At 26.1% G+C, this 17,101-nt stretch overlaps 1 protein-coding gene across 2 annotated transcripts in view; it reads left to right on the top strand.

Annotated features, from left to right (window-relative positions):
* Positions 1 to 17,101, top strand: part of LOC136084390 (TNF receptor-associated factor 5-like) — a 124,662-nt gene that overhangs the window by 60,552 nt on the left and 47,009 nt on the right. For both annotated transcript variants that reach the window (XM_065804394.1, XM_065804395.1), the window contains exon 5: positions 540 to 704. In XM_065804394.1, the coding sequence (XP_065660466.1) occupies positions 540 to 704 (165 nt within the window). The remainder of the gene's footprint in view (positions 1 to 539; positions 705 to 17,101) is intronic.

Genomic DNA, 17,101 nt, shown 5'->3' with positions numbered 1-17,101 from the left:
GTTTTTTTTAGTATGACTATTATTACTATTTAAAGAGCGTTTTGCTAAAAGGGTTAAAGCGTTCATTTCATTGTTTTGGAAAAAAAAAAATAATAATCTAATTGTCTGGCAAAATATGTTTTGAAGTTCAATAGATTTTTAACCGTAAACAAAGATGATGAAGAGATGACAATTATGACAAGTTTTTTAACCCATATGCAATAAAATATAGAGGGCTAAATGTTTCGATTTATAACAGTTTAGCTTATTTTGTAAAGTTAATGTAACCTAATAATTGATTATAATGTAATCTAATAAGTAGTTAATTTGTTAGTAGTTAAGTTAATGTAATCTAAAGAGATTTTATTGCATATTTTATTTTATTTTATTTTATTTTAAATGTTTTAAAAGGATTGTTCTTTTAGATAACTTTGCAGAGATAAAAAAAAATGCTAGCTGTCTGTATTTATAAAACAAGGTTTTATAAATACAGACGAAGACACTGTAAAATTACTGTAAAATTATTTTAAAGCAATTTAAATAAGTTCTTTTTTTTTAAGGAACATTTGGGTTCTTGCGAATATCGAACATTAAAATGTCTTAATAATCCGTGTTCTACTTCACTTTTGCCTAAGAATCTAAAAGAACACATGGAAAACCTTTGCATTTATCGTTTGGTTACCTGTCAATATTGCAAACAGAAGATTGTTTTTCGTGAGAAGCAAGTAAAAGCAATCATTTATTTTACTTCATTTTTAATTCTGCTAATATTTATATTTAGTTTTCAAAAGATAAAATTTAACTTGAAGTTTTTTTATCACACACACACACACATGCACACACACACACACACACACACACACACACACACACACACACACACACAGGCGATTTTAAAATATTATAGCGTCTGTATGATATTTTGCTGACCACAACATAGTTTTATTAAATGACCAGGTTCCTGAACTATGACAAGAGGAATAAAAAAACTATAGGAGTTTCTAAATTTTGCCGCAACATAAAACAAAAGTATTTGTGGCGAGAAAACTCAGACCGGAGTTTATTACTATTTTTTTTTTATTCTCCTAATAGTTACGTTTGCTTACCAGATTTGAAATTAAATTTGAATTAAATGCGTTGTTTAGGTTAAAGGAACATCATAGTTAAATAACATAATTTGTTATGATTTTTATAGGCAGTTTTTCGAAATTCATGAAATCATAACTTTTGAAATCATAACTTTTGTAAATTTTTGGTGAAAATTTACAGAAATGTTGTCTTTTGACAACTTTATTTAAGTAATATGTACAAGAATAGATTAGAACTATGATCTATATTGGGTTGAAGCACTTTTTTCAGAAATTTTTAACAAAAATCAATTGAGCAAAGTTGATTTAAAGACTCAAAAATCGTTTTCTTTAAAATCATTATTAGGGGTAGTAAAAAAGTTTTAAAAATTATATGAAAAAAGAGAAAAGCGTGGTATAATGCGGCAGTGGTGTAGTGTAGAGTGCTCTCTTCATATGCGAGGCTCCGAGCTCGATCCCCATCGAGCTCGGAGCTTTCGCGCTCAACTTGTTAATCCGCACAGCGTCCTTGTTTGTCAAAGTTTGTGTTTCGAAGTTATAGAGTTTAGAGAGGGTTATAACCACAATTAAGTACCCTCCTCGTCATACAAGTCATTTTAAAGTACAGAATATATTATCTTACAAAATGACGATAATTTAAAACTAGACACGTACGATTGAGTCTTACCATCCTCAATTAAAACTCAATTTTAATTTTATTAGCTGGGATGTAATGCATACCCTAAAGATAATAAATATTAAATCAAAAAAATAAACACGCAACTTAATTTGACCATAAGTTGATGGAAGAAAAGAAAAAAGTTTTGAAACAAGTAATACTGAAGTGGATAGTTCGTGCAAATTGAATGAGCAAATAATTTAACGCATGTTAGAGTTGTACAAACAAATGTACCGCAATGCTCTATAACTCATGTTGAGGTTAAACGGTCAAAAGTAGAAACAACAAAAATTATGCTCTTTGAGCTAAATGTCAACGGTGGTATCTGTAATTTGTAAATAAGAGTGCAACTCAATTGTCACAAGAGTGTATATATATATATATATATATATATATATATATATATATATATATATATATATATATACTTTTTTTCAACATCTTCACTTTCATCATTGATCGATATCAATATTCGTGAATGTTTCTTTTATTCGTTCAGAAGAACCCTAATTAGAGGTTGTCCAAAAAAAAAGTAACGCAATTTTCTACCTTTGTTACCCCCCCCTCATCCCTCGTCACAAAATCGTAACTCTTAAGTAACAAGTTTTATATGAGCCGTCACCTAACCTTGAAACCCCCCCCCCGGCCCGCACCGTGGGGCGTAATTTTTGTACGAACCCTTACCCTCCCAATAGTTTGCATGGCATCCATTTGGTTAAGTTTTTATTTGGCTTTAAAGTAGCATCTAATAAAAACAACTCATAGTTCAATAAAATCATACAATAAAATATACTTAAATACATGTCATGTTCCATAGCCAAAAAAATGTTTAAAAAACTTAAATTTTTTTTATCAAATCATCCTTTGTGATTTTAAAAGCTAATCAAACACAATAATAAGCTAATGAGAATACCAGTAATAGCGTTACATAGTCTTATCAACTCTTTAAACTTTTTTTTTCTTCTTGAGACAATTCATGCTGTATTCCGACAAAATTATGTCTGTTGTCAGTCTACAAATATAAAAAAGATGATAAATGTCATACTGTCAAATATGCATTTTAGAATTCGAACTTTTATTTTAAATTATAAAAAGTTATAATATTTATTATAATTAGCAAAACATTTTTTATTGTATCAGGTGGATTTTTACCGCCAACTAATGTTAACTATTTTATCTAAAAAGAAACAATGTAAAAAACAGTGAAAATGTTCATGACAATTTTATAAAAATATTGTAGTAATATATAACATATCGTCCAAAAATTACGCTACGCTAAATTTATTTTTAAAAAAAGGAAAGGTGATCTTAAGCTTGAGAGGGAAAACTTACAATCACTTTGTTTTGTTTAATGGGGAAATTTAGCGTTGCATAATTTATGAACAATCCCTAAACTATAAACATTAGGTTCATGCATACATAAGTGATGTATTGGATATCTCCATGTGCAATTTTTCTTTTCAAAACATTAACTTTATCTGAACTCTTACATTGTTTAAAACTTTCTTCTGGATCTTTAAAAAACTGGGCAGTTCTGTCTACCAACATGTTTTTGTTTCATCAAGTTGGACATGGCCGTATTAAGGCGGGGGCGGATGGGGCTGCAGCCCCAGGCCTTTATAAAAAAAATAGGCCCTAAGGCCCGTGACTTTTTTTTTTTTTTTTACTTTTTTTTTTTTTTTTTTAGGGAACCAGATAAATATTCCTATGTTTCTCAGTTTTTTTATATCAATTTACTGGGAGCTGCGGAGGCATTGTGAATAAATAAATGAATAGAGATATACTATATCTCTATCTTCGTATATTTCACAGTTACGTGAATATCTTTTAAATTATCTTTCACATAAAGATGTTTTCAACATTCAAGTTATTTATGTTTAGGTCTATGGCACAACTATAAGTTTAAAAAACACGCTAAAAAAATTAACTTAGTGACATAAATTTTTTAATTAAATAGGTTTTATAAGAGAATGCTTTTAAAACATTCGTTGATGTAAAAACCTTTTAAAGGAAAAACAATTATATTAGTGAATGATTTTAAAGCACTCTCTTATAAAACCTATTTGAGTAGAAAATTTATATGTCACGAAGTTAATTTTTTAGCGTGTATTTAAAAAACTAATCGTCTTGCGGATATCATGGAAACATAAATAAACTTGAATGTTCTCAAACATTAAAACATCAAAAATTTTTTTATTTTATTTTATTTTATGATCACTTCCGTTACCACAGAAAATTACAGCATTGCTCATTCGTTTACAAAATTAAAATAAAAAATGAAAAGGAGCGGCCTGAGCGGTTGGGACAAAAATGCAAAAAGAAATGAGATTCAATTAAATGAATTATTGAACAAAAATAAAAAAATGACTGAGTTTTGTAATACTGCAAGTAGTGTCTCGGTATCAGCTACAGCGAGAGCGAGTTCAAATTCACTAACCATGTCAATAATGTCAGCACCGGTTCCAGGTAGTGCTAATAGTGTCCCTGCAGACTCAGCTACAGCGAGTTCAAACTCATTTATGTCAGCACCAGTTCCAGATAGTTCAGCGAGTTCAAACTCATTTATGTCAGCACCAGTTCCAGGTAATTCTCTGTTTGACCTTTGCCAAATTGTCACCGCCCAATGATCTATATCCTGGAAAACATATGAAAAAATATTTACATGATAAAACAACAATACAATACCTTAAGAATTTGTCAGTGCACAGTAATAAACATTGAGTTAAAGAAAGAATTTTTGTGTATTTGAAATATTGTTTATTTTTATTTTTTTAATTTTTTCATTTTAAATACCAATATTATTGGTATTTTCTTTCCTTTATTGGAGGTGAACACATTATCAATTTGATACACGTACTCCACTGTCTCAATAGTAAATATACCTACAGCTCAGCAGTTTCTTTCTTAAGTCATGATTCAAGACCTTTTGTCAGTTTACATATATATATGGGTGTCTGGGCCAAAGGGGTGTAGCTGTACCTAACCAGTTTGTAAAAAATTACCTTTAAAAAAATGCTCTAAAACATACCTAGATTGTGTCCTTTTATTAGCAAGACTGAAAAGAAAATTCTGGGGGGCAGCTGCCCCCCTGACCCTCCTACTTAGACGGTCTGGGGGCCCCCAAACCCCCCCCGCTGGGGGCCGCCCGCCCCCGGACCCCCGGTTTTAGCCTCGCTAACGCTCGGCATTTTTACTTTACCGCCACATTAGGCCCTCCTATACTTACAGCTCCAGGCCTAAAAATGTCCTAATCCGGCCCTGAAGTTGGATCATAACTTTTTACTGAAACTCTGAAAAGTAAAATATATTAGTGAAACCATATTATGCATAGTACTTTCTCTATATGGTTGAAAGAAGGTTGAGTACTAAATAATGCATAAAATCTCAAGTTTCATACTAACCTTACAAAAAAGATATAGGCAAGTAAATTTTAGGTTAAGGTACTTATAACTATAAAAACCGATAATTACAAAGTAGTGTTAAAAGAATAATCTATATATATATATCTATAAATATATATATATATATATATATATATATATATATATATATATATATATATATATATATATATATATATATATATATATATATATATATATATATATATATATATATATATATATATATATATATATATATATATATATATATATATATATATATATATATATATATATATATATATATATATATATATATATATATATATATATATATATATATATATATATATATATATATATATATATATATCTCTCTATATATATATATATATATATATATATATATATATATATATATATATATATATATATATGTATGTATATATAAATTAGTAAAAAACACTTATCTAACTTTTTTTCTTCCGGTATATAGCAGTATATAAATATATATATATATATATATATATATATATATATATATATATATGTAAATTATGTTAGTGTATTTTACAAATAGAGTGCTCAATGTTCTTAAAGAACAGAGCAATAATTAATTAGTAAAAAACACTTATCTAACTTTTGTACTTTCTACTCGGAGCCCGGCCATTGGCTTTTGGATCATCAGGAAGAGTTACTAAATCTCAAAAAAAATTCAATTTATAGAAAAAAATATTTTACAGGAAGTTATAAATTATTATAAAAAAATTTTCAATTACTATATTTTTTTGTTAATGGGAAGTTACAGAAAGTAATTATGAAATAATTTTCTTTGGAATGGGGATAGTTTAATTTGGTCATTTGTTTTTATAATTTTTTAAGAGGTATTTATTTTCGTGCCTACATTTAGAAATTAATTCAGATTTTTTATTTAATAAATTTTCTTGATTCAAATGAGTAATTATTTCAAATTTTTCTTGCAAACATAGCATACATTTTTTGGAAATGTTATTATAGGCAGGGGCAGATTTTAGAATAGACCATTGTAAATTAAAGTTTTTATTTTTTTCTTTTAAATCCCAAATATATTTTGACAGCATAGTCTCTTTTGAATATTTTTTGTGTTTAAACGATTGTTTGTGGTTGTTATGCCAACTTTAATTTACAATGGTCTATTCTAAAATCTGCCCTGCCTATAATAACATTTCCAAAAAATGTATGCTATGTTTTCAAGAAAAATTTGAAATAATTACTCATTTGAATCAAGAAAATTTATTAAATAAAAAATCTGAATTAATTTCTAAATGTACACGAAAATAAATACCTCTTAAAAAATTATAAAAACAAATGACCAAATGTATCCCAAGAAAATTATTTCTTTTCTGTAACTTCCCGTTAACAAAAAAATATAGTAATTAAAAATTTTTTTATAATAATTATAAGCATGTAAAATATTTTTTTCTATAAATTGAATTTTTTTTGAGATTTAGTAACTCTTCCTGATGATCCAGCGATGGTGAAACTACTGAGTCAGAAGATAAAAGTTAGATCGCAGATCTCTTTTACTAATTATATATATATATATATATATATATATATATATATATATATATATATATATATATATATATATATATATATATATATATATATATATATATATATATATATATATATATATATATCTTACACGTTCTTTCTTGGTCTTCTACACGTTCTTTCGCTTTCAGAAGGCTCATCAACCTAACTGATGGCGAAACAAGATGTAAAAGACAACTAATATTTAAATAACTGTTTTTACTAATTATTATTGTTTTTTTTTTTAAGAAACATCTTTCTTAGTAGAATAAACTAACATAGTTTATTTATATATATATGCATGTATATATATATATATATATATATATATATATATATATATAAATATACATATATATATATATATATATATATATATATATATATATATATATATATATATATATATATATATATATTTATATATATATATATATATATATATATATATATAAACAACTTTAAAAAGTATTCTACCCAATAGTGTGCTCAATGTTCTTAAAAGAACAGAGCAATTATATATTAGTAGAAAATCACTTAACAAAAATATATATATATATATATATATATATATATATATATATATATATATATATATATATATATGTATGTATATAAAAATTAGTAAAAAACACTTATCTAACTTTTTTTCTTCTGGTATATAGCAGTATATAAATATATATATATATATATATATATATATATATATATATATATATATATATATATATATATATATATATATATATATATATATATATGCATATATATATATGCATATATATATATATATATATGCATATATATATATATATATATATATATATATATATATATATATATATATATATATATATATATATATATATATATATATATGTATACATAGGCACAATTTCGTTGACAAGTGCCATTTTGCAGCGGACAAAACAAGTGCAACTTTTTTGGATTTCTCATTTTCTTAAGTCTGGTCCGTGTCTACGTCACGGAAGTTTTTTAACATCTAAAGGAAAAATCCAGAAGTTTCCAGAAAAATGTAGAAGCTTCCAGAAGTTTCCAGAAGAAGCATCCAGACGCATCCAGAAGCTTCCAGAACAGGTTCACACAGGTTCATTTTACTATATAAGAAACATGTATATCGACATGTAATTCATTCATAATATGGAAGTCAATCAGTCAGTATTATCAAGACAGTTTATTTAAGTGAGTTTTATCAAAGTGTTTTATCGAAGAACATCAATACAAGAAGTGAAATACAACAAGTGTTTCATCACATCAATACAGTCCACATCCAACCAAGACGTTGTGTTCCACGGAGCATTATTGTATCATCACAAGGTAAATATAACACGGTTAGCCTTGAGCTAAGTTGAGTTAAAAGCCCATAATTCAAAGCGGTTCAAAAGTTACTGCGATTTGAGGTTTAATAAAATGTCAACTTTTTTTTGTCATTTTTTAAAGTTTTCATTGTTTCGATGTAGCAACTTTATGCAGTTAAAAAAGTTATTGGAAATGAGAGTACGAGCTGAGTTTTTATATACGGATATAATATCAATTTTTCTACATTATTGTAAAAAATTGAGTTTTTAAAATATACAACATACTTTTTCCCGTAACCCAAAACTACCCCATGAGCGTACAATAACGCAAATTCTGCACTTTTGAGTACCAAATCTCTGTTTAATTGAAAGAATATTCTAATGTTTTTTACGTTTATATGTATGACGAAAAGATTCTTCACAAATAAAAATTACTGTGATAGGAGAATGGGAACAAGAAACCCTAAAATCTTTAACACCCCACCCCCTCGCTTTCCTAAACATGGTAATGAGGGTTTGATGTTTTTATTTTTTCATAAATATAAACTAGCTAAACAGACATCAAATTTTATGCTTAAATTATTCAGTGTTCAGTTATTATGATCATGTAAAGTTTGTGGCTCCGAAATTGAGGAGGGTGGTTATTCTTTACATGGTCATAAAAACTGAACACTGAATATTTTCAACATATTGTCATAACAACATATTTGAAATCTGTCCATGAATACGTAACTAGTTTAAAGTTATGACAAATAAATACTTCACTCATTGCCTTTACGTTTAGGGTAGAAGGGGGTTCTAAGATTTTAGAGTTTCTTGTTCTTATTCTCCAATTACAGTAATTTTTTTTGTGAAGTATCTTTTCGAGATATATATGAACAAAAAAAATTTGGAATATTCTTTTTGTTTAAATGTTGGTTATTTCAAACATTTAAAAGCCTTACGCCTCTATATATATATATATATATATATATATATATATATATATATATATATATATATATATATATATATATATATATATATATATACGTAAGTGTATATATATGAATAAAGAAAATATCTTTATATTATCATGTATAATATTGTATACTTGAAAGAGTGCTCAATAGATAAACTAGAGCTATATAATATATATGTTACTGTTACCGCAGTACCAGGAATTAGCTAAATGCTAATGTTTATAATATAATTTAATATTGCAGCTCTCAGTTTCATGTGTTATCAAAATCATCAGGCAAGTAGTAAAAGTTTAATTTTGCTACGATTTGTTTAGTGGAGAGTTACGGTTTATATTTGTATTTTAGATCGTTACGGGACGGAAATTGATTTAGTAGTTAGGTTAATAATATTATTAATTTGTTTATAGTTGGATAATAATTGTGAAATAGTTATATGTTTAATGTTGTTTAAAATATTTTTTATGTGTTAATGTGTATTATTTGTGTATTAAAAAATAATAAAATAAAAATAAGAAAATAAGAATTAAAATTGATATAAAAATATACATAATATTATGAAATATATTATAAAAGCTGTGTATGTGAGTAATTTATTAGTTAGCCTAGAGATATATGGAGCAGATTAGTATAGTTATTTTTATTTATAGTTGTTAGTAAGGTTTGTAGCGAGCTTTGTAATTTTTTAATAAGAATTTATTTTCGTGGCGGCACTTTGATATAATTTTGGTTCTCTTATTTAACAGTTCTTCAGGTTTTGGATATGATATAATAGTAAATTTCTCATACAGACATAGTGGGCATCTTTTGGAAATATTTGAGTAGGGGGGTACTGATTTGAGAATAGACCATGTTAGCATAGGGGTTTCATTAACATTGTTTTTTAAATCCCAGACATAGTTTGATAGGGCGGTCGAATTTTTGTATTTAATATTGTTGAATGATGATTTGTGGTTGTTGTATCTGGTTTTCCACTCACCTTCTGTTAATCCTATATAAACTTTGCTGGGTTGGTTTTTTGCTGCGATGATGCATTTATATATAATATTTGTTGATTTGCACTTACCATTTAGGGTAAGTGCAAATCAAATAAGTGCATTCTGCTTTGTTTCGACAGTTGCATTTTGGATCATTATTTTCAATTCTAGGGAAGATAATTTTTTTGTTGTGGTTTTTTATAATTTTTTCTATATTTTCAGTGCAACTGTAGCTTACCTTTACAGTGTTTCTGTTTAAGATTTTGTGAAGTTTGTGTGTCTTAGGGAAGTTTTTTTCTAGTAAATACAAGAACATTTTTGCAACATTTGTGGAGACGTTTTTATTAAATGGGGGGTTGAACCATATGATATTGCGTTTACGATTTTTCTGGGATATTTTTTGTTTGATCTGATATTTGAGGGAGTAGTTTTTGTATCCGATATTTTTTAGTGCTTGTTCATATTCGTTTTTAGATTGATTAAATATAACTTCGCTGGAGGAATTTTGTGATAGTCTGTTTGATATTGAAGTAGGTAAGTGTTTAATAATTTGTGGTAGGTGATTAGAAGATATGTGGATATATTGAAGATTATGGTTGGGTTTTTTGAAAGGCTTATGGATGTTTTGGGCTAAATTGAAAGTTACATCAAGGAAGTTAACTGATTTAAGATTTGTTCTTATGTCTATTTGAAATCCAACGTCTTTAAACTTTTGGATTATATTTTTTCGGGTTCGCTCCATTTCTTGGCCGTTAGACTTGCGTATTATCAACAAGCCATCATCACGGTAAAGCCCTATGTCGGTTTTTATAATTATATTAGATAATTCGTTGAGAATGTAGATCCCTACAAGTTCGCAAATTTCAGCGCCATCGTAGCTGCCAATTGTTACATCAAAACATTCATAGTTCAATTTTTTTATCCATGTGTTATTGTTGTAGTTGAGGAGGGATTTTCGACTATGTGTTATAATTCTAAGTTATTCGTCTGTTATTGTGGTGTGTTGTTTTGCAAAGGAAACGGCTTTATTAAATATTTCTGTAGTTATAGATGGATAAAATTCATTTATGTCGAATTGGATGAAGAAACAACTATTTTTGTCTTCTATGCCGTTGAACCAATTAATAACGTCGGTGGTATTTTTCCATTGGTTTATTTTTAGGCTGTTTCTTAAGTATGTGTTAGTAATGTTAAAGATTTTTTTGCTTATTATTCCGATTTCGCTTTTTGCCGGGTTAATGAGACGGCAAGCAGGTTTTGATTGAAAGTTTTCTTTATGGTCTTTTAAGGTGATAAATGCTGATGATTTTGCTAGGTATTCAATTCGGTTATTTAAATTTAGTTTTAAAGCTATTTGGTTGGCATCTAGGTTGACTGATTTTTCTAAATTATCCGGTGCTTTTTTATAGGTTTTTGTAACATTTTCGTTCATCAGTTTATTATGACTTTCAGCAGACATTTTATATAGATTATTATATATTTTATATAGATTATTATATATTTTATATAGATTATTATATATATATATATATATATATATATATATATATATATATATATATATATATATATATATATACATATATATACTAAGTAAGATAAAATTTAAAAGTTTTCTCTTATTATACACGTTTATAAGAAACGCCTAATGCAATAAAGCTCTTCTTAGAGAACTCACTTAAAAAGTGTTATATATATATATATGTATATATATATATATATATCAAAAACTTACATACAGCAAAAAACAATATCAATAGTTAAAAAAAATTTTTTTTCTAGCTACTGCTTTTTTTTATTTAAAAATTTAATAAATTTTTTGTTTATTAAATTTTAGACCATAATTTTTTTCAGACCATCCGCAGCTTGTTAGGACTTAATACCTAAGCATTTCTATCATAGCAAATGCACAACAAGTTTTTGCCGATGTTTTGATGGTTTTATAAATATTAGGCTTTTTTAAAAATTCTCTGAGTTTCGTTTGTTATAGTGTTTTATTTCTTTATTGTTATTTCATTTATTTAACTCCTAATGTAATTTACAAGGTAAAAAGAAAAAGAAGAAAGTTATTTCTCGTGATTTTCACTTAAGAACTTTTTCTTCCTGAATTTGTTTAAAAATTCCTCTTTATTTATTTGCATTCCAGCAATCTATTGCATACTTTAAAATTTGTTAAACTTTGGAGAGAATTCACTTTTAGAAAGTGGTATTTTTACCTTCTTTTTTTTTTTGAATTAAATTTTGAAAATTTAACATCTGAAAACATCATAGGTCCTGGATATTGCCAACAAACGAATGTTGAAATAAAGGGTGTTTCAGTAGTGAAAAGATAATGCGTGCAGTTGTTTTATTATTAAGAAGACGAAGCAACGAGATTAATTTATTCTGATGAATACTTTTTGAAATTTTCTGGATTTTAAATTGCGAATTGGTATAACTCTTACTGAGTTTCGAAACATTTAAACGCGATTTTAGCGCACTCCTTCGCATTACATCAAGCTTTTTCATCAAAGCAGAATTATTTTCACATAGCTTCATTCCATAAGTTAAGGTAGGGACTGCCAATAACTTATATTTACAGGAAATAGAACTTGGGTGGGCAAACCGGATTCCAGATTAAATATGAGTTTAAACAACAGCTCAAAAGTTAAAGATTTTTTATCAAAATTTGTATAACTGAAAGAAGCAAAAATTAAAAGTTCAGTTTCACATGTAAATCCCAGATGACTAAGTTTATTATGAAGATTTATTTAATTACTAGAAATCGCTATCGTATTGGTTTGTATTTTTACCTGATATAAAGAACTCAGTTTTTTGGCATTTATTTTAATAAAATTTAAATTACGGTAAGTATTGCATGTTTTTATCAGCTTTTTGAGACCAGAGAGAGTAGAGCTTAAAAGTATGATATCATCTGCATATGCTACCAAACTCGTAATGTTTCCGTATATAGATATGCCAACAATACCTCAGTTTTTAATACTTTCAAGAAGACTTTCAGTGTAATTGTTATAGAGGTGAGATAAAAGAATCGATCCTTGTCTCACTCCTAGCTTTAGAAGAAAAGAGTTTGATTTACAACCTTGATATGAGTTTCACTACTATTGTTATATAACGCAGATATAGTGTTAGCTATACAGAGTCGTAATTTGTTATCGAAATATAATTTATCAAATATTATATCCTAGTGGCAGCTATCAAAAGCTTTTACTGCATCTAAAGAGCATGGGTACACAGGGGAATTGTTGCTGTTGTAATGTTTAATTCTTTCGCTAATAAGAAATTTAGGATGTAGTGTTGAACAGTTAGCATTGAATCCAATTTGTAGGGGATGAGTATCTCTAATATCCGGACATATAATAAGCATTAGGTATTCTAGAACCTTTGTAAAAACTGGTATAATGCTAATACTGCGATAGTTGCTCGGGCCATCTAAAGATTTTTTGTACGCTATTTTGTTAAAGTATGCCAATTTGTTCGTTTCAGATGTTTTGCTGAGATACCGAAAGAGTCAGGAGATTTTTTTAATTTTTGTTTTGAAATAGTTCTAATTATATTTTCTTCCGTAATAAATGTATATAATATCCAAAAACTTCAAAAGTGCTTTATTTTGTATTTTAGAAAAATATATTGATTAAAAAAAAAAGGCGCCAACGGTATAATACGAACCGTGGCACTTTTTTCAGAAACTCTGCAAGGTAACCACTCGAAAGTTTGAAAACTATATAAGAATTAAATAACTTTATAAAACGGAAACAAAAGCTATATATCTAGTTAAGAAAATGTTACCGCTATGTAATTTACAGACAAATAGATAATAGCCTTCTGATCACTTTTGATTACTTTTGCTTTTAAATAAATGTGCTACAACCTACAACCTTTTCGCGCCTTTACCCTGAAATGGCTGCAAAGAGTTCCATATCAAACACGCACACGAAGGGGCCTTACTTACAGCACTATTATTAGATTCAGCAATAATAAAAAGATATATATCTAAATCTATATCAATATCTACTATATCTATAAATACATCATATATATATATATATATATATATATATATATATATATATATATATATATATATATATATATATATATATATATATATATATATATATATATATATATATGTATATAAATATATATATATATATATAAATTATGGCTGTGTATTTTACAAACATTTTTAAGAAGATTGAAAACTCAATCTTCTTAAAAAACAGAGCAATAAATAAAATCACTTTACTTATTTTTTTTTTTTTTTAACAAATTGCTTCTTCGTCAGTTAGTTCATCAGGAAGGAATAATGTTTTTTCAATTCGCGCTCGGTTAAGCCAATATATTATTTATTAGGATTGTAAATAATACTTTTTGATAAGCGTTTGCTATTTAAAAGTTAGTAAACTTTTTTGTTTTTAATCACAATTTTCAGTATTTTTTTTCTTTAAGAAATTCATTTTTATTATCCAATAAGAATGCTGGCCTCTTTATAATTCTTTTAATATTTTTGTACAGCTATATCTTACTCAAATAGTATGTTAAAAATTTTTATGCAATTTGATAGAAAATAAAAATTTAAAACTTAAACTAAAACAACTAAAAAAAAATAATAATAGTTTTAAATTAAATGGGTCATTTTTTCTTTTTTTTTTTTGTGGTGCTTTATTACATTTTTAAGCAACATTTTAGTAAAAAATATAACGTTTTCAGAATAAGTAAATAAAAAATTTGCAAAAATAGATCGATAAAAAATTAAAGGAAACGGGGCTTCATAGAAGACCGTTAGGTCAGTAAGAACGGTTAACATAAAGATAATAAATTCTTTTTATATTGGTAAAAGATAAATCAAGATAAATACAAATTTTTTTTTACAGGAAGTCCGTTTGAAAATATATAAATCTGTTATATATACTATATATTCAAAAAAATTGCATAAAAGTCTTGGTATATATATATATATATATATATATATATATATATATATATATATATATATATATATATATATATATATATATATATATATATATATATATATATATATATATATATATATATATATATATATATATATATATATATATATATATATATATATATATATATATATATATATATATATATATATATATATATATATAAATCTGTTATATATACTATATATTCAAAAAATTGCATAAATGTTTTGGTATATATATATATATATATATATATATATATATATATATATATATATATATGTAAAATAGAATCTCCAAAATATATATATAAAAGAATATTAACAAATCATCAATACATTTTTCAATAAAACTTGAGAAAAATTTTCAAAACTATTTTGTTCCATAAAAATGGTCCGAAAAAAGCAATGGAAAGTTTGTTTGAATTAGTTTGAAAATATGGCTGCTTAACGATAGTAACATTGCATAAAATGCACTTATTTTTAACTTTTGTCAAATACAAGTTATGAAAGGAAACTGGGGAAGAATCGATTTTACATAAAAACATAAAACAAAGAACTATAAGTTGATATATATTTAGTGCATTCATTTTTCCTACGCTCTGCAAGGGTAAAACGTCACTTAAAATTTTTTTAACGTGCTAAATGCTTCTGATGATGATTCTAAAATCTGCGCCTGCCTTTAATAACATTTCCAAAAAAGGCATACTTACAAGAAAAATTCGAAATTATTACTTATTTGCATCAAGAAAGTTTACTAAATAAAAAAAACTGAACATATTTCTATATTGATTCATAAAAATAAGTCCTTTTAAAAAAACTATAAATTAAAAAAAAAAAAAAGGCCTATCTGAATTTATTCTTATTCTAAAGAATTCTTTTGATAAATATATTTTTAAAAGTTTTCAAACATTCTATATCAAATAAAAAAATAAAGTTATATTTAATGTTAAATATGGTGGTAAGATTTAAGTTTTCTATGCTTTTCGCATGGTACCTGTAGTTGTTATTTTTATTATTATTATTAATTTGTTGCATAAGTTACTAAGCAAACAATTGAGTTAGAATACTAAATCCCACTTTATTAGCACTGAACTATTTACAAACTATCATGCATTTAAAATTTATCTTTTGATGACGTTTGCTATTAAATTATTCTTTTTTGTGAGAGATTTCAAACGTTTTGTAAAAAATTTCAAACGTTTCAAATGCGGTTTAGTAGACAGTTATGCCATTGACGACAACTTTTACAAGTTTTTTGGGATATTGATGCATGACCTCTAGTGCTTTTTTGAAACTTAGCAATTTTTAATTTTTATTAATATTTGTTCCTTTGAAAAATGTAAAGATTACAGTTAAATCGATTCTAACGCGTCTTATTTCGAGAGTTGTTAAATGAAATAATTTTAATCTCGAACTGTATTAATGTCCATAAACGTGTGCAGCGGTGCTAAATCTTTTTGAGTATTTCTAAATATTTTTTCAAATATGGTGACCATACTAGTATATTATTTTTCAAGTGACGTCTGTTACTATAGCTATGCACGATGTTCTGCGCATAATTCAATTTATTTTACCAAATGCATGTTTAATGAATATCGAATATCGCACTAAAGAATTGCATGCAAAAAGCAATTACTTGCAAATTCGAAAAATATTGCGGTATGTATTAAAAAAATAATAATAATAACAAGGTGTTTAGACATATTAGATTTAAAGTTGGTTAATATGCTTAAAAAACGTTAGGCGGTAGAAGTAGGAAAAAAGTTGTTTTTGAGTACTAAATAAAAATAGTAAATGGCTTTATTATTTTAATAAAAGAAATTCGGTTTTCAGTTTTTATTGAGAGGGCGTTATATAAGTAATTACAAATATATTTGACAATAGAAAAAACACCACCAATATTAACAACAAATAATAATAATAAAAAATATACAATAAACATAAATACATATTTTAAAAGATAAGGTTTAAATGTGATTTTAAATGTAAAATATGTTTTATATTTATTTCGTTTTTACGATTCTCAAATATTTTGTTTCAGAACACCCCTAATAAAATAATATATGCTATTAGTAATAAAACTTCAAGAATATGATGGTAATTAGGGATGGTAATCGTGACTGAGAATAGAATAGGGCCTTCCCAAAGAGTTTTGATAAGGGGTGGGGTTGGGGGTTGACGTGTCTGTTCTTTGCCA

This window comes from Hydra vulgaris, chromosome 08 (genome assembly GCF_038396675.1).
Source record: "Hydra vulgaris chromosome 08, alternate assembly HydraT2T_AEP".
Classification (NCBI taxonomy): Eukaryota; Metazoa; Cnidaria; class Hydrozoa; order Anthoathecata; family Hydridae; genus Hydra; species Hydra vulgaris.
Note: the sequence above shows the minus strand (reverse complement) of the source record. Positions and strands in the feature narration are given on the sequence as shown.